This window comes from Nicotiana tomentosiformis, chromosome 11, assembly GCF_000390325.3.
Source record: "Nicotiana tomentosiformis chromosome 11, ASM39032v3, whole genome shotgun sequence".
NCBI classification, from domain to species: domain Eukaryota; kingdom Viridiplantae; phylum Streptophyta; class Magnoliopsida; order Solanales; family Solanaceae; genus Nicotiana; species Nicotiana tomentosiformis.
The window spans coordinates 23,474,291-23,498,003 of record NC_090822.1 but is presented as its reverse complement, the minus strand read 5'-3'; the positions used below and the strand labels follow the sequence as shown (position 1 = coordinate 23,498,003).

Genomic DNA, 23,713 nt, shown 5'->3' with positions numbered 1-23,713 from the left:
CAAGTGCACAGGTAAAGGGGCATAAAACGGAAACATAAAGTAAGCGATACTGAGTAAGCCTCGTTCAAAAGGAAATAACGAAACTACAAAGCCAAGTCCACATTTCAAAATATCAAAGTAAAGAGCAATAAAATTGTATGGCATCACCTTTCGTGCTTTTACACTAATCCTCGCATAATAAAATAATATACAATTCACACCCCAATTAAAATAATAATTTCAACGTGAGTCGAGGTCGAATCCACAAGGAGTTTAGAATGGGTGTTGAGATAAATACTTAAGAAAGAAACTCGAAATAGCTAGATTTAGCTTCCAAACAAAAATGGGTAACAATTCTTCAAAGTTAAACTACTAACTGGAACTGGAACCTGTCAAGCCAAGTCTCGTTGTGCAGACCACACAACCTCCGCAGGGGCATTTTTGTCAGATATTTTCAACTTAGTAAAAATAGAAGGTTTTGTCATTTTTAGGGTAAGTTTTGTTTTGGGAGAGCACCTGAGCCGTTTTTATTTACTGTTTTGAGTAATATTGTACTAGATTAGCTTCTAAAAATTAGATTTTCTTTCCTTAATCAATTATTAAGCATAATTTCTTAATTTCTTCTTGTATTTCTTCATTTTTCATGAGTAGCTAAATTTCTAGCTAGGGTTGTGGCCCAACCCTAGTGTGGGTAATTAAAGAGTGTTTGATTAAGGACTTATTTGTGATTGGGTTAGTGATATTTAGCCTAGTTCTTGCTTGAATTAAAGAATTAATTGTTGCAAACATTGATTCATGCCTAATTGACTGAGTCTCTAATTGAGAATGATAGACTTCTAGGAAAACTTGCCTAATAACAAATTGGGGTAAACTCAAGAAATTGATAGCCCCAATTAAAGGGTTGAATCTATAGATAGTAAGACCCGACTTGAGCATTTATAACTTGTTTTGTGCAATACCCATTTGGACTTGAGAAAGCCAAATTGGGCAAAACCACTCAAACTACCGAGAGGTATAAAATGGGTAATTGCGTGTGATTGCTATATTACAACCCCGACCAATCAGGCTTGTCCTAGAGTTTTTAACCCATGAGGTAACCACCTAGGTGGAAGTCACGACCCTAGATCTTTTATCATTTGGAAAATAACCAAAACCAAAAATATTGTTTCCTAATTTTATAATTGCAATCAATAGTTTAAAGTAGAAGTAGAAATAACAAACAAGAATGTGGAAGTGTAATCTAAGGCATAATTTATAATTACACTAAATATATACCTAATCCCAATTCTAACTCCCTGAGGATTCGACTCCGACTTGCGTTATATTTTATTATTGCTTCAACCACCTCACTACCTATATTTGTGGTGTGAGTTTGGGCGACATCAATTTTTGGCACCGTTGCCGGGGAGTTAAACAGATTTAGATATATATCTATGTTTTTGTGTAATATGTCTTCTTTTCCTTCTGAGTCACTAATTTTATTTTTGAATTGCTTATAAGTATGATAATGGCTCTCAACAACGAGCCCATTGGTAATTTGCCATTAAGGGAGGAAGTGGACGATGATCAAGGAGATGAGGTTCTTCCCGAACCTCAAGCAAATATGCAAGGCTGACCGCCTTCTAATAATGTTCTCGTCCCTCCCCTACCTCTACCAAGAGCGGTAGCGCACCAGGTGTTGCCAAACGAGGGTTATGCAAGTGCTATAGTACCGCCTCGCATTAGGGCATGCATCTTTCAAATCACCAACGTGATGCTTACACTACTTGAGCAATCGGGATTCTTCACCGGGGCTCCAAATAAAAATGCTTACAAGAATCTCAAGGGGTTCGTCGATATTTGTTGGGGGAGCAGGAAAACAAATGTTTTGTAGGACGCGCTGAGGTTGAGGCTATTTCCTTTCTCTTTACGGGAAAAAGCATTGGACTGGCTGGAGGGATTGCCCAATCATTCCATACATACATGGGATGAGTTGGCCAAACAATTCATTGCCAAATTCTTCTCTTCGGGGCACATGGATACACTACAGGATGAAATTCTAGCGTTCAAGTAAGAGCCCAATGAACCATTGCATGATATTTGGGAAAGATATCATACCATGGTTAAAGATTTCCCAAATCATGATATTACCGAGGACATGATCCAACAAACCTTCTACAAGGGGATCAACACAACAAATCAATGTGTGGTGAATCAACTCTCCGGCAGGAACTTCATGAACACACCTTATGTCGAATCTTGTGAAATTTTGGATGAGATGGCGGATACCTCATCGGTATGGCAAAGTAGGGCTAATGTTCTGTAAGGTGACCCCAATGTCATTCACCTACACAAGGAACTACATGATCATGGGCAAGCTATCGCAGAGTTAACAACCACAATGAACCAACTGGCCAAAGCTCAGTTGCAACAAATTCAAGGGCCGAAACAAGGGAATGTGATGGAAGGTGTAAATATGATGATGAACAAGAGACGGCAAAAAGGTCAAGAATGGAAAAGACGTCCGTAACAATTATGTAAGATGATAATGGGTATGACCAAGGTGATTCGTATAATGAGCAAGAAGAAGAAGTGCAATACGTCAACAATTATCAAGGTCAAAGAAACAATGCTCAAAATCAACAACAATGGAGATCACAATGAAATCAAGTAAATTGGAATAACCAAGGCCACTAAGGCAATTGGAGTTGTGGCAACAACAATCAAGGCAATTGGAATAATCAAGGAAACCAAGGCAATTGGGGTGGCAACAATCAAAGTAATTGGGGAGGTAATCAAGGAGGGTGGAAAAATAACAACAATCGGGGGTCGGGTTTTCAAAGGCCCCCGATGTTCCAACAACCGAGCAATCCACCACCTATCCTTCTCAAGGCCAGAACCCGAACTCTTCTAACAATGAGATGGGACAGATTGAAAATATGTTCAAACAAATGTTGGAGAAAAATGCCGACTCCGATGCTCAATTAGCCTCCCACAACACTTCAATCCACAATTTGGAGGTTTAACTTCGCCAAATCTCACAAGCATTGAACACTCGTCCTAAGGGGGCACTACCAAGTGATACGATGGTGAACCCAAAGGGGGGGGGAATAATACGGGACATGTTATGGCCGTGACTACGAGAAGTGGAAAAGGTGGAGATGCAACCACCTCAAATCAAAGAAGAATTGTGGATGATGATTTTGTAGTTCAATAATATGGAATTCCAAGCAATGTGGTTCAAGCTAATGACAAAGTGAGAATTGATATTGATGAAAATGTGGAGGAGACGCAAGAAGAGGTGAACCCGTCTAGGGAGCACATAATTGACATGCCGGAGCCGGTAGTGCCAAAGGCTAAGGCACCAATGCCAAGGCCTCCTCTTCCATACCCTCAAAGGCTTGCAAAGAAAAATAGTGAGAACCAATTCAAAATGTTTATTGACATGGTGAAGAGTTTTTCTATCTATGTACCATTGGTTGAGACGTTGGAACAAATGGTGGGTTATGCAAAGTTCATGAAGGACTTGGTCACCAAGAAGAGGTTGATGAATTGTGAAACTATCAAGATGACACATCTAGTGAGTGTTATTGTGCACTCAATGGCTCCGAAATTGGAAGATCCGGGTGCTTTCACAATCCCTTGCACTATTGGGAGTGCCGACTTTGCTAAAGCTTTATGTTATTTGGGGGCAAGTATCAACTTAATGCCCTACTCTGTGTTCAAAACTTTGAGAATTGGGCAACCAAGACCCACATCTATAAGGTTGCAAATGGTGGATCGGACTATGAAGAGGCCATTGGGAATTATTAATGATGTGTTAGTCCGTGTTGATAAGTTCATCCTTCCAGCGGACTCTGTGATCCTAGATTGTGAGGTTGACTACGAGGTGCCTATCATCTTGGGTAGACCTTTTCTTGCAATGGGGAAGGCTCTTGTTAATGTGAGAATCGGTGAGCTCACTTGCCGAGTGGGTGACAAAGACCAAATAGCAACGAAGTTTGTTCATTCGTGGATTTAGTGACCGAAGTAATTGTTGATGATACTAGTGTTGTGATGAATGTTGAGGATGCCTTGGAAGTTATGTTGATCAATCTTGGGTAGACCTTTCCTTACTACGGGGAAGGCTCTAGTTAATTTGGAAGCTGGTGAGCTCACTTTCCGGGTGGGTGACGAAAAGTTGGTTTTCCATGTGTGCGAATCGATGAGGCAACCAAATAGCAACGAAGTTTTTTCATTCGTGGATTTAGTGATCGAAGTAATTGTTGATGATACTACTGTTGTGATGAATGTTGAGGATACCTTGGAAGCTGTGTTGCTCAATCATGATAATGATGAGAAGGAAGGCTTTGTGGAATGTGTAAATGCTTTGCAAGGATGGGGTCATATACTTATGAACCCCAAAAATTGTCCTTAGATCTTGAGGATCAGAAGACTCCTCCAACAAAGCCCTCAATCGAGGAGCCTCCCACTTTGGAGTTAAAGCCTTTGCCTTTACATCTCAGGTATGAGTTTCTTGGCCCTTGTTCTACTTTACCTGTTATTCTTTCCTTTTGCTTGACTAATGTGCAGGTAGATTCTACTTTAGTGGTGCTCCAAAAGAGGAAGAAAGTGATAGGTTGGACATTGGCGGATATTCAGGGTATAAGCCCCACCTTTTGCATGGAAAAGATTATTTTGTAGGAGGATACCAAACCCTCCGTGGAGCATCAAAGAATATTGAATGAAGCAATGCAATAGGTAGAGAAAAAGGAGATCATAAAGTGGTTGGATGCCGGGGTTGTTTACCCCATTTTCGATAGTTCATGGACTTCTCCGGTGCAATGTGTCCCAAAGAAAGGGGGCATGACTGTGATTAATAATGACAAGAATGAATTGATCCCCACAAGAACTGTCACCGGGTGGAGAGTGTGCATAGACTATATGAAGCTCACCAAAGTCACTCGGAAATATCATTTTTCGCTTCCATTTCTTGATCAAATGTTAGATAGGTTGGTCGGACGTGCTTTTTATTGCTTCCTGGATGGATACTCCGGCTACAATCAGATTCTTATTGCTCCTGAGGACCAAGAGAAGATCACTTTCACTTATCCATATGGTACCTTTGCATTATCGAGGATTCCATTTGGGTTATGTAATGTACCGGCAACTTTACAACGGTGTATGATGGCTAGTTTCACCGATATGGTGGAAGATATTCTTGAGGTCTTCATGGACGATTTATCCGTCGTTGGGAATTCTTTTGATGATTCCTTGAACAACTTGGACAAGGTATTGTCAAGATCTGAAGAAACTAACTTGGTTTTGAATTGGGAGAAATGTCACTTCATGGTCGAGGAAGGCATTGTCCTCGATCACAAGATTTCAAAGTATGGTATTAAGGTTGATAAGGCCAAAGTTGAGGTGACCTCCAAACTCCCTCCCCTACATCCCTGAAGGGAGTGAGGAGCTTTTTGGGTCATGCAGGGTTCTATCGCCGATTCATCAAAGAGTTTTCTAAGGTGGTAAACCCTTTGTGTAAACGTTTGGAGAAGGATGCCAAGTTCTATTTCAATGAAGATTGCATGAAGGCATTCGAGTTGCTTAAGTTCAAGTTGACTACTACTCATATCATTACCGCACCGGATTGGAGCTTGCCTTTTGAGCTCATAGGTAGTAATTGTTGCTCCTTTCAATCTATCTTGTGGACTCAAGATAGAGTTGAAATCTCCCCAAATAATCCATGGTTTAGTTGTTGCTTGAGAAAGATTACCTAATTGCTGCCATAAATCTTTTCTCTGCTCCACTATATTGTATCCATAGACTATTGTCATTTCACAGTCTATTTGTTGATTCCTGCTCATCAATTTACAATGAATAAGCTATGCTTCTTTCTTCAGAACTTCAATCTTGTAAGTATTATTTTCTCAGAGTAACCAAATCCTACCATTATGTACATGATTATAATTGTTTTCAAATCCCCAACCCGGGGCAATTTTATTATATATTGTTTGTACTCTATGATCTTTCACCCTTGTCTCCACTAATCCTGCTATTTTAACTCTATTTTCTTTGGGATACATAGCTAATTCTTTCTGTTTATATCTATTATTTATTCTCCTCATATTCCATATTAACCATGATATTAATGATGACATATAAATCCCCCACCTATATCAATAGGTAGGAGTTGTGTCATCACATTATCTTCACATTGCAGTATATCAAATTCATTTCTCACTAGAATAACAGCCTCAGTCAGTTGATTTACATATCGACCATTGATTTCTTTGGATGCCTTCCCTTTTAGTAATTGCTTCTCTTTAGCATGTGGGTTCAATTCCTCTGTATCTACTCTCTCTTTTGGTTATTGAGCTTTTTTAGTGGCTGCTGCATACTTAGCTTCCTTCAGCTCATCATTAGCTTCAGTTGAATCTCTTTTATCCTCCTTTGGTACCCAGGTTTGCACCACCTTCTTAGGTCATTTCTTCTTCTTTTGAATGTTGTTATTCATATGTTCTTCCTTTTTTAAATCCTTCATTTTCTTCTTTATACAGTTATGCCCTATCATTAGGCATTATTCACAGTAATCTGGCTTCCATTCAAATACTACTGATTGTTGTAATGTTTTCCCTAATGGATCTATCACAGTAACTTTATCTGGTAGTGGCTTGGTGACATTGACCTCTATAAGAATTCTAGCAAATGAGATTCTGGTTTGCTTTGTTGTACATTCATCTGCATACTTTGGCACTCCAATCACACTAGCTATCCTGCTCAATGAATCCCGGCTCTAGCAACTCGTAGGTAGGCTAGGAAATTTAACCCGCAAAGGCAGTTCAGTAAGGAACTCAATATTAAAATCAAACTCTGGACACCATTGTTTCAATATCATAGGTTTGTTGTTGATGCTATATGAACATGCATATTGTACTTCATTCATATCTACTATCGATTAGAATTTAATAATATAATAGCCTTCTTCGTGATAATACACCTCATGTTCTGCCACCATATTCAAATTTTGAGCCACATATCGTTTCATATAGTTATAGCCTGGTGTTTCACCTATCACATATACTACTAAAGCAGCCTTCTATTTATCAGCTTCCCTATTCGTTTCTTCCTTATCAAGCTTGACCATTAGACTATCTTCAACAAATTCTGGTGATATGTAATCGAGTGACATACCGTTAGTTGCTGCATGATTCCGATTGAATAGCCCAGACCAGGTGGGATCTGAGCTTGGTCCTTTGTTGTCTGCTCAGGTTTCCTCAAATCTGGTTGTTTGATCTGCGTTGATTATTGTTGCTCATTAATTCCTATCAATTGCAGCTTCAGAGGTTCACTTAAGTTCAATTTCTTAGCTCCGGTGGTCATTTTGCTTGCCGAAATCAGCGGAGATAGAGGTGGAAATTGAGTTGCCAAAGGTGTAATCACTCGTTGTTCGCTACCATTTTCTAGGGTTTTAGCTATCACCCTAGCACTAACTGAGCTTCCTACTGTTACAATTGCTTGTTTCTTCGGTTGTCCTCGCCCTCTGGCCATGGCTGCCGCGGTCGGCGTGCGTTTGCTTAACTTGCGCCGATAGCAGATATAGGGAGAAAGAGGTTTTCTCTCTTTTTAATGCGTTGATACCACTTTTAGATTTCTCAACTTTTCCCCAATCTTAAGCTTTGAGCCACTTACTACATATTAGTACTTAGGAGAGTTCGGGTGCCAAGAGAGGATCATGTTCAAAACGGGTAAAGGCTTGTAGCATGGTTATCAACAGAGAAAGGCTAAAGGCTCAAAGGGGTTTACTAGGGATAACAAACATAGGGTGGAAATTGAAAGCTCAAACGGTCCAAGGAAAGCCTACAATCATCTTTCAAGCCAAGCAAACTTAAAATTTCTCCTTGAAGCACATTCAGGGCAAGTTATAGAATATTCACTCAAGTACTATGATGACCCGATCGGTTGTTTTGAGTATTGAAGCCTGATTCCCACATTTACTTTATATTTTATGTTCGTTTGTTGTTATGTGACTTGTCGTGGTGGTTGGTTTGGTTTCGGGGATATTTTGGAATGAATTGGGACACTTAGTCCCAAGGTTAGAAGCCTAAATTGAAAGAGTTGAACGTAGTTTGACTTTATTAATATTGGGTCTGTATTTTCGTTTAGGAAGTTGGAGTAGGTCCGTTGGGTCAAATATTACTTGTGTGAAAAATTTGAGGTCAATTGGAGTTGGTTTGGTATGTTTTGGCATTAGTTTTAGAAGTTAGAAGTTCATAAGTTTATTAGACTTGAATCGATGTGTGATTCGTTGTTTTAATGTTTGATGTGATTTGAGGTTTCGAGCGAGTTCATATCATGTTTTAGAGCTTATTAGTATGTTTGGACCAGGTCCCGGAGGCCCCGAGTGCGTTTCAGATTAAGTTCGGACCAATTGTTCTTGGAATGGGATTGCTGATTTTTGTGTTGTGGTTTCCATCATCGCGATCACGAGGAAAGTTCCTCTATCGCGAGGAAAGGTCCGCAATTGCGAAGGGACTTTGAGGACTTCTGGAATTTTACTCTTCGTGTCTGCGAAGTCAGTGATGCAATCGCGAAGGTTGTTGAGCTTGTTCATCGCGAACGCGTGCACCGGACCACGTTCGCGTATAAGGAAGTAGGGTCAATGTTGAGGCGAGCATTGTTTTTCGCGTTCGCGTGGTGTTGTCCACAATCGCGTAGCTTTGGGAGGTCCTGCCATCCCGTTCTTGACTGTAATCACGCGATCGCGTAGTGTTATTTTTGAGCTGAGGAGAATTGTTCTCCGCGATCGTGAGGGTTTGTTCGCGATCGAGAAAGAGGATAACTAGGCAGCATTGTTAAATTTCAAAAACGAAGGTTTTATTTCATTCTTCATCTTTTGGACCTATAGAGGTCAGCTTTTGGCATTTTTATAGGGATTTTCAAGGAAATCATCAAGTCAAGTGATTCTAACTCGGATTTAGCTATTATACGTGAATCCATTGATTTTTTGTCATTTAATTAGTGTTTTTGTGAAACTTCATAGACCAAATTTTGGGAATTTGAAAGGCAATTTGTGGTCGGAATTAGATGATTTTGATATGATTGGACTTGTTGTTGAATAGTTATTCGAATTTTATAAATTTTGTTAGATTTTGAGATGATGGCCCGGGGTTGACTTTTTGGGTTAATTTTTGTCTTTTGTTTAAGATCTTTGCTTTATAATTTGGAATAATTCCTATAGCTTATATTGATATTATTATGTTATTTTGGCTAGATTCGAGCCTTTCGGAGATTAATAGACGTGAGAAGGGCTTGCTAGCATAATGATTTGATTTACTCGAGTTAAGTATCTTATCTAAACTCAGATGAGGCACTAGCTGCCTGAATTATTGTGATAGCTACGTGCTATTGGGTGCGCACACGCGTGGGGTTAAACCCGTGTGCAGGAACCAGGGTTATTTATTCATACTCGGCTTGCGCCCAGGCTCTTATAAGTCTAGAATTTAACTGTTAAACCATAAGCTATGATGCTTCGCACATTTGTGTCATTGTTGTTAACTATTTGAGCCATGTTTGTGGCTACATAGGTGTTTAATCCCTGAATAAACTGATACCAGTCCAGGAGCATAATATTTGTTATTCACTCGTTTCATACATATATACTTGTTTATTTTCTCCTTGATGATATGAATAGACTAGATGCCTGTGACTATGCCGGGCGGATTGTGTTGGTATGCCTGTGACCACGTCGGGCGGGTTGTGTTGTTATGCTTGTGACCATGCCGGGCGAATTATGTTGTTGTGCCTGTGACCACACTGGGTGGATTGTGATATTGAACCTGTGACCACGGCGGGCTGGTAGCACGTTGAATTGTTCGTGCTTGCATGTGGATATGGATCCATCCCCCTAGGGTCACCCTTTCATGTTTCTCTCTCGATGGTGTACACGGGATTATTGAGAATACTGATCAGTGGGTTGGAACGGATATGGAAAAGTTGAGGTAATCTGGCCAGTGCTTTGTTAAATTTTGCATTTCATCTTTACTTGAAATTCCCTTGATCGTTTATCTGATTTAACTACATATCATCTCTATATTTCATGATATTGACTGACAAAGTATTCCAAATATTGTTTTTCATCGAGTTAAAGGATGAAACTACACATGTGATAGGTAGTATCATTATAATTTGTGTTTCTCTTACCTTGTCATGCTTATTTACGATACTTATTGAGTACATTGGGTCAGGTTTACACATACTATACTCTGCACTTAATTGTTAAGATCCAGGTGTGGGGACTAGTTATCAACAGTAGGCTTGCTTGTTGAACTATCTGCTAGAGGCGAGGTAGAGATGCATCCTTGGTCGCAGTTTGACTAGTCTTTTCCTTTAATACTGTTGTTACAGTTCAGACAATGTATTCATTGTTCAGTTTCAAACTTGTATTCCATTGTAGAAGCTCATGACTCCGTACTTACCAGTTTCTAGGGGAGTTTACTTTGTATTAGCAGTTATATTTTATTGAAACCAAAAGTTCGTTATTCTGTTTGCCTTCGTTATCATGTTTCGGCTTGCCTTGCCATCACGATGGTAATGATTTTGGGTCGTGACAAATTGGTATTAGAGCCCTAGGTTCATAAGTATTACGAGTCGCGAGTAGGTTTAATAGAGTCTTGAGGATCGGTACGGAGACATCTTTACTTATCTTCGAGAAGCTACTTAATCACTAGGAAAACTTCACTTTCTTATGTTCTTGTCATGCGAATTTGTTGATTCCGGAAACTAAACTTCTATTATTCTACTCTCTCACAGATGGTGAAGACATGTGCTACCGGATCGGGCAGACGGTCACAAGCACCACCAGCTATGGTCATGAGAGGCCGGGGCCGCATTAGAGGCCGAGGTGCAGCTCGTACAACAACTAAAGTTGCACCCGTGGAAAAGATTCGCGAGTTCGAAAATAATAAAATGAATAATTAAGTTGGTAGTTCACCGTTGGCTTGCCTAACGGCAATGTTAGGCACGATCACGACCTATAGTGGGAATTTGGTCATGACAACTTGGTATTAGAGCTCTAGGTTTATTTAGGTCTCACGAGTCATGATCAAGTCTAGTAGTCTTGCGGATCGGTATGGAGACGTCTGTACTTATCTTCGAGAGGCTACATGACTGTTAGGAGCACCTTCCTTCTTGATTTCTCGTCGTGCAATTTGATTCTATTGAAGCTTATGCCTTCATTTCCTTCCTACTCATTCTTATATGATATTCAACACTCGTTATCAATTAGGCATCGAGCAGTTATAGTGGTACTGCAGACATGGTGCATGATATTTCTCCTTGCATATTCGGGCGGGCTAGTGTCGTCATCTTATGGAAGGATGCTCTATCATTTCAGCCCAATGCTAGTATTGCCTACGACTTCGAGGCTATGCACAATGTATTATGAGGTTCATGCATTGTTATCGCGCAATGTTGGTGTGAATGGTAGGGTGCTCATTTATGTGTCACGATAGTGAACGACTCGAAAGGATGTTCGACATTTAATTCCAGCGGAGGAAAGGAAATTGGACTACGGATAATCAGGCCTTGGTTGGCGGAGTAGCGAGACTTGATATTTTTGAACCTGGTGGAATTCTCATTGGGGTGTGGTGTCGTCGTTCTTGTTGGAACACATTAAGGCTCATCAGTGTTGTGATCTCCTTTGATTTGTCTCCGGGACAGGATGTCGTGGAATGGTGCCTAAGCAGCGGTTATGAGAGGTGGCGGTGTATGGCGGCTTCAGAGCCGCATCGGTGTTTCTAATATTGACAACGCGAGAGAGATGATCTTTATGGAGGCTCAGAGATGGTGGCAACCTATCAGTTCAGGTGTGACAGAGATGGATTATGATTTGAAGCAGTATTTTGGCAGCGAAGGAAGAGGAATGACATGGTGGGAAGTGTCTCGCGGTGGTTGAATTGCTAACAGGTCAAGTATGAACAACACCAGTTGCTCCAGCTCAGGACTAGATACCATATGTGGTTGAGCTTGTGGGACCAGCTTAGGCACCAGTTGTGCCCATTGTGATATCAAACCTTTGGGAGGCTTTGGCCCAGATATTGACTGTATGCACTAGCCTTGCTCAAGAGGTGTCAGTTCAGTCTGCACACCACTTCTCAGGTCGGGGGAGGTGCTTAGACTCCCTCAGCCCGTACTCCAAAGCAGGTGGTTCAGGGGATTCAGACACTGGGGGTATTAACAGCCCAACCGGTTGTAGTTGATCAGGCCCAGGTGGGTCCACCTATGAGTGATAAGGATCAGAAGAGGAAAGAGCGATTTTGGAGGCTCAGGCCTCCAGCATTCAGTGAGGCTGAGTCAAAGGATGCTCACGACTTCTTACATAGGTTCCAACAGATTCTTCTCGACGGGTATTTTGGAGACTAGTAGAGTCTCATTTACTACTTTTTAGTTATCGAGGGAAGTCATCATATGGTGGGAGGCCTATAAGTTGAGCAGGCCAGGCGGCGATGTACCACTTATGTGGCATGAGTTGTCAGTCATATTCTTAGAGAAGTTTGTTCCATAAACTGTAGGAGGCGTTGCATATGCAGTTTGAGCAGCTACGCCAGGAGGGTATGTCTGTGACCTAGTATGAGATGAGATTTTCCGAGTTAGCTCGTCACGCAATCTTGTTGGTTCCTATAGAGAGGGAGAGGATTATGAGGTTCATTGATGGCCTCATCTATGGACTACGCGAGATTACAACAGGTGCTAGATTCGATGAGGTGGTTGATATTGCTAGACGGCTAGAGTAGGTCTGTAATCATGAGCAAGTGGAGAGGGAGGCCAAAAGGCCTCATGGTTCGGGTGGATTCAGCGGTGTTTCTTTTGGAGGGCAGTCCCACCACAAAATTAGTCATCCTTATAGGCCCACTCAGATGGCTAGTCTGGGTCATCATGGTGCATCAGTTAGCCATGGTTCCTATGGTGCTCGTTTGGGCCAATTGTCATACAGTGCATTACCAGCACAGAGTTCTTACCATGGTCCATTCTCCAAGGTTTATACAGGTAGTTTCTCGGTTTATGAGGGTCAGCAGCGTATCAGAAGGGGTTGCTACGAGCACGAGGATTTGATTTATCTCAAGAGCGATTGCCCTAGATTATTGAGTAGACATCCACAACAGAGGTCCCAAGCTATGACTTCCACACCAGTTACTTCACCACCCGCTCAGCTAGCTCGGAGTGCGGTTCAGATAGCTAGAGGTCGCCCTAGAGGGGGAGGCCGATCAGGTAGCGATTAGGCTTGATGTTATGCTTTTCCCTCCATGCCAGAGGCTGTTGCTTTAGACACAGTGATCAAATGTATTGTCTCAGTATGCCACAGGGAAGCTTCCATATTATTTAACCTTGGTTCCACTTATTTGTATGTATCATCATATTTTGCTCGTTATTTGGATATGCCTCATGAGACCTTAGTTCCGCATGTTCATGTATCTACATTGGCGGGCAATTCTATTATTGTGGTCCATTTGTATCGGTCATGTGTGGTGACTATTGGGGGCTTGGAGACGAGAGTTGATCTCTTATTGCTTAGTATGTTTGATTTCGACATGATTCTAAGCATGGATTGGTTGTCCCCATGTCATGTTACTCTAGATTGTCACGCTAAGACTGTGACATTGGCGATACCGAGGTTACCTAGGATAGAGTGGATAGGTTCTTTGGACTATGTTCCCATTAGAGGGATTTCATATCTGAAGGCCCCACAAATGGTTGAGAAGGGGTGTTTGTCATATTTGGCTTTTGTGATGGATGTTGGTGTTGATACTCCTACCATTGATTCTGTTCCGGTAGTGCGAGACTTTCTGGATATGTTTCCTGTAGACCTACTAGGCATGTCGTCCGATAGGGATATTGATTTTGGTATTGACTTGGTACCGGACACTCAGCCCATTTATATTCCTCTGTATCGTATGGCACCAGCAGAGTTGAAGCAATTGAAAGAGCAACTTCATGAGCTTCTTGAAAGGTGTTCATTTGGCCTAGTGTGTCGCCTTGGGGTGCACCGATTCTATTTGAGAAGAAGAAGGATGGCACTGTGTGGACGTGCATTGATTATAGGCCGTTGAACAAAGTTACAATTAAGAACAAGTATCCTTTGTAGCGCATTGATGACTTATTTGACCAACTTCATGGAGCTAGAGTGTTCTCTAAGATCGATTTGAGGTCTAGGTATCACCAGTTAAAAATTCGGGACTCGGATATTCTGAAGATGGCATTTAGGACCCGCTATGGTCACTACGCGTTCCTTGTGATGACTTTTGGACTGACTAATACCTCAGCAACATTCATGCATCTGATGAATAGTGTATTCTATCCATATCTTGATTCGTTAGTCATAGTATTTATTGATAAAATTCTAGTGTACTCACGTAGCCAGGAGGAGCATGCACAACTCCTGAGGATTGTACTACAAACATTGAAGGAGGATAAGCTTTATGCCAAGTTCTCAAAGTGTGTGTTTTGGTTCAGATCGGTGGCATTATTGGGGCATGTGGTGTCCAGTGAGGGAATCAAGGTGGATCCAAAGAAGATTGAGGTAGTTCAAAGTTGGCCCAGCCCGTCTTCCGCTACAGTGTATTGTGATGCTTCTCGGATTGGTATTGGGTGTGTTTTGATGCAGGAGGGCAGAGTGATTGCTTATGCTTCACTCCAGTTGGAGCCTCATGAGAAGAACTACCCCATTCATGATTTGGAATTGGCAGCCATCGTTTATGTACTGAAGATTTGGAGGCATTATATCTACGACGTGTCTAGTGAGGTATTTACATATCATCGGATTCTTCAGCCTTTGTTCAAGCAAAAAGATATAAATCTGATGCAGCGAAGATGGTTGGAGCTGCTAAAAGACTATGATATTAACATTTTGTATCATCCCGGGAAGGCCAATGTAGTAGCCAAAGCCTTGGGTAGAAAGGCGATGAATATGGGTAGCCTTGCATATATTCCTGTTGGTGAGAGACCGCTTGCATCAGAGTATCAGGCCTTAGCTAATCAGTTCATGAGGTTAGATGTTTCAGAGCCTAGTCGGGTTCTACCTTGCGAGGTTTCTCGGTCTTCCTTATATGATCGTATCAGAGAGCGTCAGTATGATGACCCCCATTTTCTTAACCTTAAGGACATGGTTCAGCATGATGATACCAAGGATGTTTCTATTGGATATGATAGGGTGTTGCTGATGCAGGATCGGATTTGTGTGCCCAATGTGGATGGGCTATGTGAATTGATTCTTAAGGAAGCCCACAGTTTGCCATATTCCATTTATCCGACTGCCGTTAAAATGTACCAGGATTTGAGGCAGCACTATTGGTGGAGGATAATGAAGAAAGACATAGTTAAGTATATACCTCAGTGCCTAAATTGTCAGCAAGTGAAATATGAGCACTATATGTTAGGTGGGTTGCTTCAGAGACTTGAGATTCCCGAGTGGAAATGAGAGCAAGTTACCATGGACTTCGTAACTGGGCTCCCACGGACCTTGAATAAGTTTGATGTTATTTGGGTGATTGTGGATCAGTTGGATAAGTCCGCGTATTTCATTACAGTTAGGACTACATATCCTTCTGAGCAGTTGACTGAGATCTATATATGCGAGATTGTTCACCTTCACGGTGTGCCCGTCTCTATTATTTCAGAATAGGGCACGCAGTTCACATCGCAATTTTGGAGAGCAGTGCAATGAGAGTTAGGCACATAGGTTGAGTTGAGCAAAGCATTCCACCCTCAGACGAACGGACAGTCGAAGCGCACCATTCAGATATTTTAGGATATGTTACGTGCTTGCGTCATGGATTTCGAGGGTTCTTGGGATCCGTTTCTACCACTTGCAGAGTGTGCCTACACTTGAGTATTCAGATGGCTCCGTATGAGGCCATTTATGGGAGGTGGTGTTGGTCTCTGGTTGGTTGGTTTGAGCTGGGTGAGGCTAAGCTATTGGGTACTAACTTGGTTCAGGATGCTTTGGAAAAGGCTAAGTTGATTTATTGGGAGTCTTTAGAAATCGGGTGAGGCTAGGCTATTAGGTACTGACTTGGTACATTGGGAGTCTTTAGAAAACTGAACTTTGATTTGCATGATTCGAGTGTTGTTGTTGTTACGCCAATTCCCTTGATTGTTAGAACCTCAATTGCCTTGGTTAATTTGAAAATGCCAGATTTTGATTGGAGCCTTAAAAATTACTTTGTTGCCCTTGGTAATTGTTCAAAAATTGTACCACTTCTTCTTTCTCTTGATATGAGTCATCTTGTCCATAGCTACCATCATCATTCATGTGCATAAATATCCACCCAAGATTGAAATTGGGGACCTTTAGTCCTCTTCTTATTGGACAAGACACTCACTCCCTCCATAGCATAAACTTGCTTAGGAGCTTAAGTTTGATGAAGTTGAGCCTTAGCGAGTTGAGTCATGGTTGTGATCAATTTCGAAATAGCTTCCCCATGGTCTTGCAATTCTTTATGAAGATAAATCATGTTGGAATCTAGTCAAATATCAATCAAACAATCCAAAACAAGATTTAGAAACTACCTACGAATGTAAAAGGTTCAATCTTTAACTAAATTAAAAAGGTCAACAAAAGTCAACCTTGGGCCCACATGGTCGAAATTCGAGATTCGGACCAAATCCCGATTATCCATTTACTCTCGAGCCTGATTATGTGTTTTGCTTCGAAATCTGACCTCAATTCGAGGTCTAAATCTCAATTTGTACAAAATTCCTAAATTCCCCTATTTTTTACCTTGAAATTCATAGATTTGATGTTAAGATTCACGAAAAAGTAACTGCAATTGATTGAAGACTAGTTGAAGTTATTTACCAATGAATTTGGGAAAAACTCCTCTTCAAAAATTGCCTCTAGGTAGTTTAGGGTTAAAGAATTATGTAAAATAAGCTAAGTCCCGATATTCCCAAATTTTACCCAACTGCAGTCATCGCAATTGTGAACTCTTATTTGCAATTGCGATGCTCGCAAATGCGAACCACTGATCGCAACTGCGATTAGTGCTTGAGCCTATGAAATGTCGCAAGTGCGAAAAATCCTTCGCATTTGCAAAGGCCCCACCCTCCAAAAATGAGAACTAAGCTTTGCTTTTGCGAAGCTACCCCAAGCTGTCTGGAGTCGCATATGCGACACACCAGCCGCAATTGCGATTACCCAGCCTTCACAAATGTGGATCTTTCTTCATAAATGCAAAGTGCCCTTATCCCAACAACCTTCGCAAAAATGCCAAAGCGATGTTCGCAAATGCGATCTAGACCTAGCAAATGCGAGATCTGTAGGCTACACCAGCAATAAATGATGCTCAGTTATACCAAAACACACCAATACTCACCCGGAACTCACTCGAGCCCCTCGGGCTCCAATCCAAACATGCACACCAGTGTAATAACATCATACAAACTAACAAATATCATCAAAATAATATCAAAATCAAGAATCGATAATCAAAACTTAAAACTAAACTTTTTCCAATTTTCACATAATGCACCGAAATACGCTCGGATCACCCGGGTCCCTAACCAAACGTGCCTACATATCTAAAAATATCATATGAACCTACCAGAATTTTCAAAATACCGATCTGAGGCCGTTTAACAAAAATATTGACTGTGGTCAACTCTAGCCTCATTTAAATCAAAAATCACTTTTTTCATTAGAATTTCACATGTAAACTTTCTGGAAAAGTACACGGATCACGCACGCAAGTAATAAATCATCAAATTAAGCTATGAGAGGTCTTGAAACACATAACAAGGAGCTAGTACTCAAAACGACTTATCGGATCATCAGAAAAGCTTCTCATTAAGGGTAAAAAAGAATAATTAAAGAAAATTTCAAATATAGAAATATGTTATTTTATTTTTTGAATGGATTAATAAGAAAAATGTGTCACATAAATTGAAACAGATTGAGTACTACTATAGGCATCTACAAGAATCCAAATTAATTAAATTGGTCACAAACCTCATCAGTCTATTATTGAGCAAAATATATCTTTAGTAAAATAAATAACCACACTAACACTGATCCACCGTAGGATCCAAATTATGTTGAATGTTAAACCTCATCACTTTATCATTCATTTGTCTCAATAAATCTCATTAAATTGGATAATTGTTAATTGGATTACCTAGCGGTTTGGGTTAGGTGCCATCATGAATAGTTAGATTTTGAGTCGTGAGAATTTCATTGTTATTGTTGTATTTTATGCCGATTTATAATTTTTGTATTTTATTTATTAACCACCAATAAGTGTCGATGTCAACCCCTCATCACTATTTTTTTGTGGTTAGACTAGATACTTACTAGGTACACGTTGATTTACGTACCCATGCTACACTTATGCACAAAATGTGCAGCTGCCGAGGCAGGTACATTTGATATCTGTTCGGTCGCGCATCCATATTACCCAGAGACTTAGTGGTGGGCTGATACCCGGAGTCTCCTTCCTGATGCATTTTATATTTCTGTCTATTTCAATTCAGACGGTAGTTGTAGTGGTTTGTATATTCTACTAGATTGCTCGTGCACTTGTGACACCGAGTTTTTGAAATTTTTAGTAGATGTTTATGATTTTTGCCTAATAATATCACCATTCCACTCTTATGTTTTATTTATGCTTTATATCACCATGGCCATCTCGACTTTGTTTCTTTATTAAATAAAATTCATGATTTTAAAACTAATAAAATGAATAAATAAATATATAGTTTACCGTTGGCTTACCTAACAGCGACGTTGGGCGTCATTACGGCCTATAGAGGGAGTTGGGTCATGACAGAAGTAGTGACGAGGCTATAACAAGGCACTGACTATAAACCTGTATGACTATAAGTAAAAACAATAGTAGAATAAAGGGCCCCCGAATATCATCTATGCTCAAATTCACAACACAACACCGATACAGAACCAATAGCCAACAAAAATCATAATATATATCTTCTTCGATGCGGCGCGCAACCCGATTCCCATATTTATACATACCAATACCGTTGTAGTGCGAAACCAGTCCCATATATAATATTAATATCCATTGTGACGTGCAACCTGATCTCAAATATCATAACAAAACTGCTGCGACATGCAACCCTATCCCAAATATCATACCAAAAATTGTTGCGATGTGCAATCCTATCCCAAACATCATGATAATACTACAAACAACTACGGCGTATCTCACAATGTATGTAAAAGGAACCAAAAGGTATAATTGCTCTAAGACAATCCAATACAACAATTCACAGTGAAATAGGAACGAGTAAGGCAAATAAATAGGTAAATGCGTAAGATAAGTAAAAGCAGCTAACTAACAACATATTAGAGAAATAAGCAAATAAAGGAACAATAAATGAAGGCATGGCTACATGGGAACATATAGAAAATTGAAACATGTAACGAAGGAAGGCATGAATCTAATAGGTAAATGCAAGTAGATATTAAAGCACGGAACGAATGACAACATGGAATTAAAGAATGCATAGTAATAATGGAAATCGTGCAACTAAGTAGCCCGCCCCGCATGATTAACTCATGACAACATATATACATATGTGACCTAGCATATACATAGTCCCTACACACAAATCAAGTAGCAAATAGGCCAAACAGGTCCTAATTCTCTCAAGTCAAAGTTCACCATGATACTTACCTCTTTCCGGAATCAAATCAATAATCAACCACGACATTTTCATTAGAACAAGCCTCAAAACCAACCGAATCTAGTCAGATATCATTTAGATAATCCAAAATAAGGTTTAGAAACTACCCACAAATGAATAAGGTTCCATCTTTAACAAAATTTAAAAAGTCAACAAAAGTCAACCACGAGCCCACATGGTCGAAATTCAAGATTCAGACCAAATCCCGATTGCTCATTCACCCCTGGGGCCGGTTATGTGATTTGTTTCAAAATCCGACCTTAATTCGAGGTTTAAATCTCAATTTATATAAAAATCCTAAATTCTACCCAAAACTCCTATTTTCTACCTTAAAATTCATATATTTGATGTTAAGATTCATGAAGAAGTAATTGAAACTGATTGAAACTAGTTAAAGTTGTGTACCAATGAATTTGGGAAGAAAATATAATTTAAAAATTGCCTCTAGAGAGTTTAGGGTTAAAAAATGGTGTAAAACAAGATAAGTCCTAATTAATCCAACTTTTACCAAGCTTGCAGGTTCGCAATTGCGGAGTCGCAAATGTGACTCACCAGCCGCAATTGCGGTTACCCAGCCTTTGAAAATGTGGCTCCTTCTTCACAAATGCGAAGTTCCCCAATTCCAGCAACCTTTTCAAATACGATCTCTTAACCACAGTATCGATGCTCGAAAATGCGAGATCTGCTGGCTACACCAGCAATAGTTGATGCTCAATTATACCAAAACACTCCAAAACTCATTTGGAACTCACCTGAGCCCCCCTCGGGCTCCAATCCTAACATGCACAAAAGTATAACAACATCATATAAACTCGCTCGCTAACTCAAATCATCAAAGTAACATCAAATATCAAAAATCGATCATTAAAGCTAAAAATTCCAACTTAAAGTCAACTTTTGCCATTTTTTTCATTATGCGCTGAAATGCGATAGGATCATCTGGGACCCTAACCGAACGTGTGTAGAAGTTCAAAAATATCATACGAACTTATCGGAATCGTCAAAACATCGATCCGGGCTCGCTTACTTAAAATGTTGATCATGATCAACTCTAGCCGCAGTTAAGTCAAAAATCACCTTTTCTTTAAAATCTCACATGTAAACTTTCCGAAAAATGATGTGTACCATGCACGTAAGTCATAAATGATTAAAATAAGCTACGAGAGATCTAGAAACTCAAAAAAGGAGCTTATAAGAAAAATGACATATCGGATCTTCACAAAACATTTCTCATTATGGGTAAAATAGATAAATTGAAGAAAACTTTAAATATAGATATATGTCATTCTTTTTTAAATGGATTAATTAGAAAAATATGTCACATAAATTGAAACAGATGGAGTACTACTCTAGGCATCTACAAGAATCCAAATTAATTAAATTGGTCGCAAATCTCATCATCGAGCAAAATATATACTCCCTCCGTTTCAATTTATGTGAACATATTTCCTTTTTAGTCCGTACCAAAAAGAATGACCTATTTCCTTATTTGGAAATAATTTACCTTTATGCAATGATTTATAGTCACATAAAATATATGTGCCTCATTTTAAACCACAAGTTCAAAAGTCTTCTCTCTTTTCTTAAATTCCGTGCTCAGTCAAATGGTTTCACATAAATTGAAACGGAGGGAGTATTTAGTAAAATAAATAACCACACTATCACTGATCCACCATAGGATCCAAATTATGTTGAATGTTAAACCTCATTTTTGAGAATCAAAAGCATATTATAGGATCTAGTACTCGCAAATGGAGAGTATAATTACTTACTGGATTCAACCTATCAACTCAGCGTTTTGGACATGGAATATATATGTATAAGGTAAGAACGTAAATATTAAACTCGTAAAATTAAAATTCTAAATCCGTGTTTGATAGTATTATTCACTTGACAAGATAGAGTTAAAAGGAACGCAAAGTACATGAGCTTCTTTAGTTTTTTATATATACTGTTCTAAAAAAAATATAACACTATTTGAGAAAAATGGAAACAGTACCATAGAAATAAGAAAATGACTCCAGGCCTGTTGTCACGACCCTAAATCCCAACTTGTCATGATGGCGCCCAACACACTTGCTAGGCAAGCCAAAAATTCACATAACAACTAAACATTTGGATAAAATATGGTTTAATAAACTCAAGGGTGGAAATAACATAAATATCTAATAAAAGAAACTGAAACACTACTACAACCATCTCAAAACCTTGTGTCAACGAGTACATGAGTACTACTAAGTTTCAGCATAAACCTAAACTCTAGTACAATTGTCTGAGTAATAGAACAATACTAAAAAAAAACAGGAAAGAGTTTCAAGGTATGCGGACGTCATATCAGCTACCTCGAAATCTCCAAGCAGATCCTAGCACAGACATAGCAGTCATCACGTCTCGATGTACCTGGATCTGCACATGAAATGCAGAGTGGAGTATGAATACAACAAATTCCATATACTCAGTGAGTAAAAGAACTAACCTTGGGCTAAAAGCAGTGACGAGCTCAAAAGATGGCAGTCTGAATAAAATAAAATGACAACACAGATATAATAATGGCAGTAACAATAAACAACTCAGATTAATTTTCAAAATCAGCTCGTTCAGGTTACAGGAAATTAGACATGCTTTCAGGTTCAACAATTAAAGCCCAACACTGATACGAATATGTCAAGTACAACTACCATGAGGAATGGTACATCTCTATGCCTACATGTCAATATATATGTAACTTGTATGATTTCACGGTGGTATTCTCAAGTACTCACACAACTCAATCTGTCTGCCAAATGCTCACACAAACCATACACACAATCACTCAACACTGTACGGGTGCCTGACATCAATGCCCCTCACCAAAGCACGTGTATATAATATAGATTGTGTATGCGCTCACTCCTGGTATGTCACACTCTGGAGGGGTGGATCTTGCCCAAGCGCTAATATAAAGCCTATAAGGCATTTTGCGGCATGCAACCTGATCCACAATAATAAATAAGCTAATAATGCCTGCTGCGGCGTTCAGTACGATCTACAATAACACTCACAACCAGGCTTTCAGGTCCACCTCAGTCATCAATCTCCCAAGTCTTAAGGGCTCACAAATTTCATATCGTTCAGCCCAAATGATAATAACATGTGATGCAACGATGCATAATAACAGAGACTGAGATATGATATACAAATTAACAATCATGACTGAGTATATAATTATAGTTAAAGCGAATAACTCAAAACAATATAAATAACCTCATTAGGTCTCAATCGAATAAGCACATAGCGTAAACATGATTTCTAGCATGAATCACAACTCAATCACTCTAATAAGTAGGAATTACACAGATAGAACAAGATTTCATAGCAACTCAGTACAACAATCAACTCGTATCATGTTTATCACGGTGCACACCTACACGCCCGTCACCTAGCATGTGCGTCATTCCAACACAACACAAATAACACTTTTTCCTGGGGTAAATACCCTCAATTCCAGGTTTAGAAATATTACTTACCTCAAAGTGCGCAACTCAATTCTCCAACAAACCCTTTGCCACGTGAATCGGCCTCCGAACAACTCGAATCTAGCCAAAGTAACTTAATTCCATCAATAATGGCTATAGGAAACAATTTCAAAATATAAAGATAAGGTCTTTAACCAAAAATCAAAAAGTCAACCCTGGGCCCACTCATAGGAACCTAACAAAATTTACAAATTCTGAATACCCATTCGATAAAGAGTCCAACCATACTAAAATCATCCAATTCCAACAACAAATCGACCATCAAATCCCCAAATCTCACTCTCCAATACATAGTCAAAAAATTCTCAAATTCTAACTTAGATTCATGAAAATTAAGTGTAATAATCAATGAGTCTTCAATATTTATAGACAAAATTGATTAAAAGTCACTTACCTCTTCAATCTAGGTGGAAACCTCTCCAACAATCGCCCCTAGCCAAGCTTCACAAGTCCAAACATGAGAAAAACAAGTAAACCTTTCGATTTAAGACATTGCCCACCGATATTGCACCTGCACCTCTTTTTTCCGATTCTACGGAACCGCTTCTGCAGTCAAAGGGTTTGCT

The 23,713-nt window shown here is 39.7% G+C and overlaps 1 protein-coding gene across 1 annotated transcript; it reads left to right on the top strand.

Moving 5' to 3' along the window:
- Positions 1 to 1,486: 1,486 nt before the first annotated feature.
- On the top strand, positions 1,487 to 3,979 carry LOC138901137 (uncharacterized). The gene is made up of 4 exons (XM_070188877.1): positions 1,487 to 1,558; positions 2,315 to 2,462; positions 3,204 to 3,501; positions 3,694 to 3,979. Exons 1-4 carry the CDS (start codon positions 1,487 to 1,489, stop codon positions 3,977 to 3,979), a joined length of 804 nt encoding a protein of 267 aa, XP_070044978.1.
- Positions 3,980 to 23,713: the final 19,734 nt, after the last annotated feature.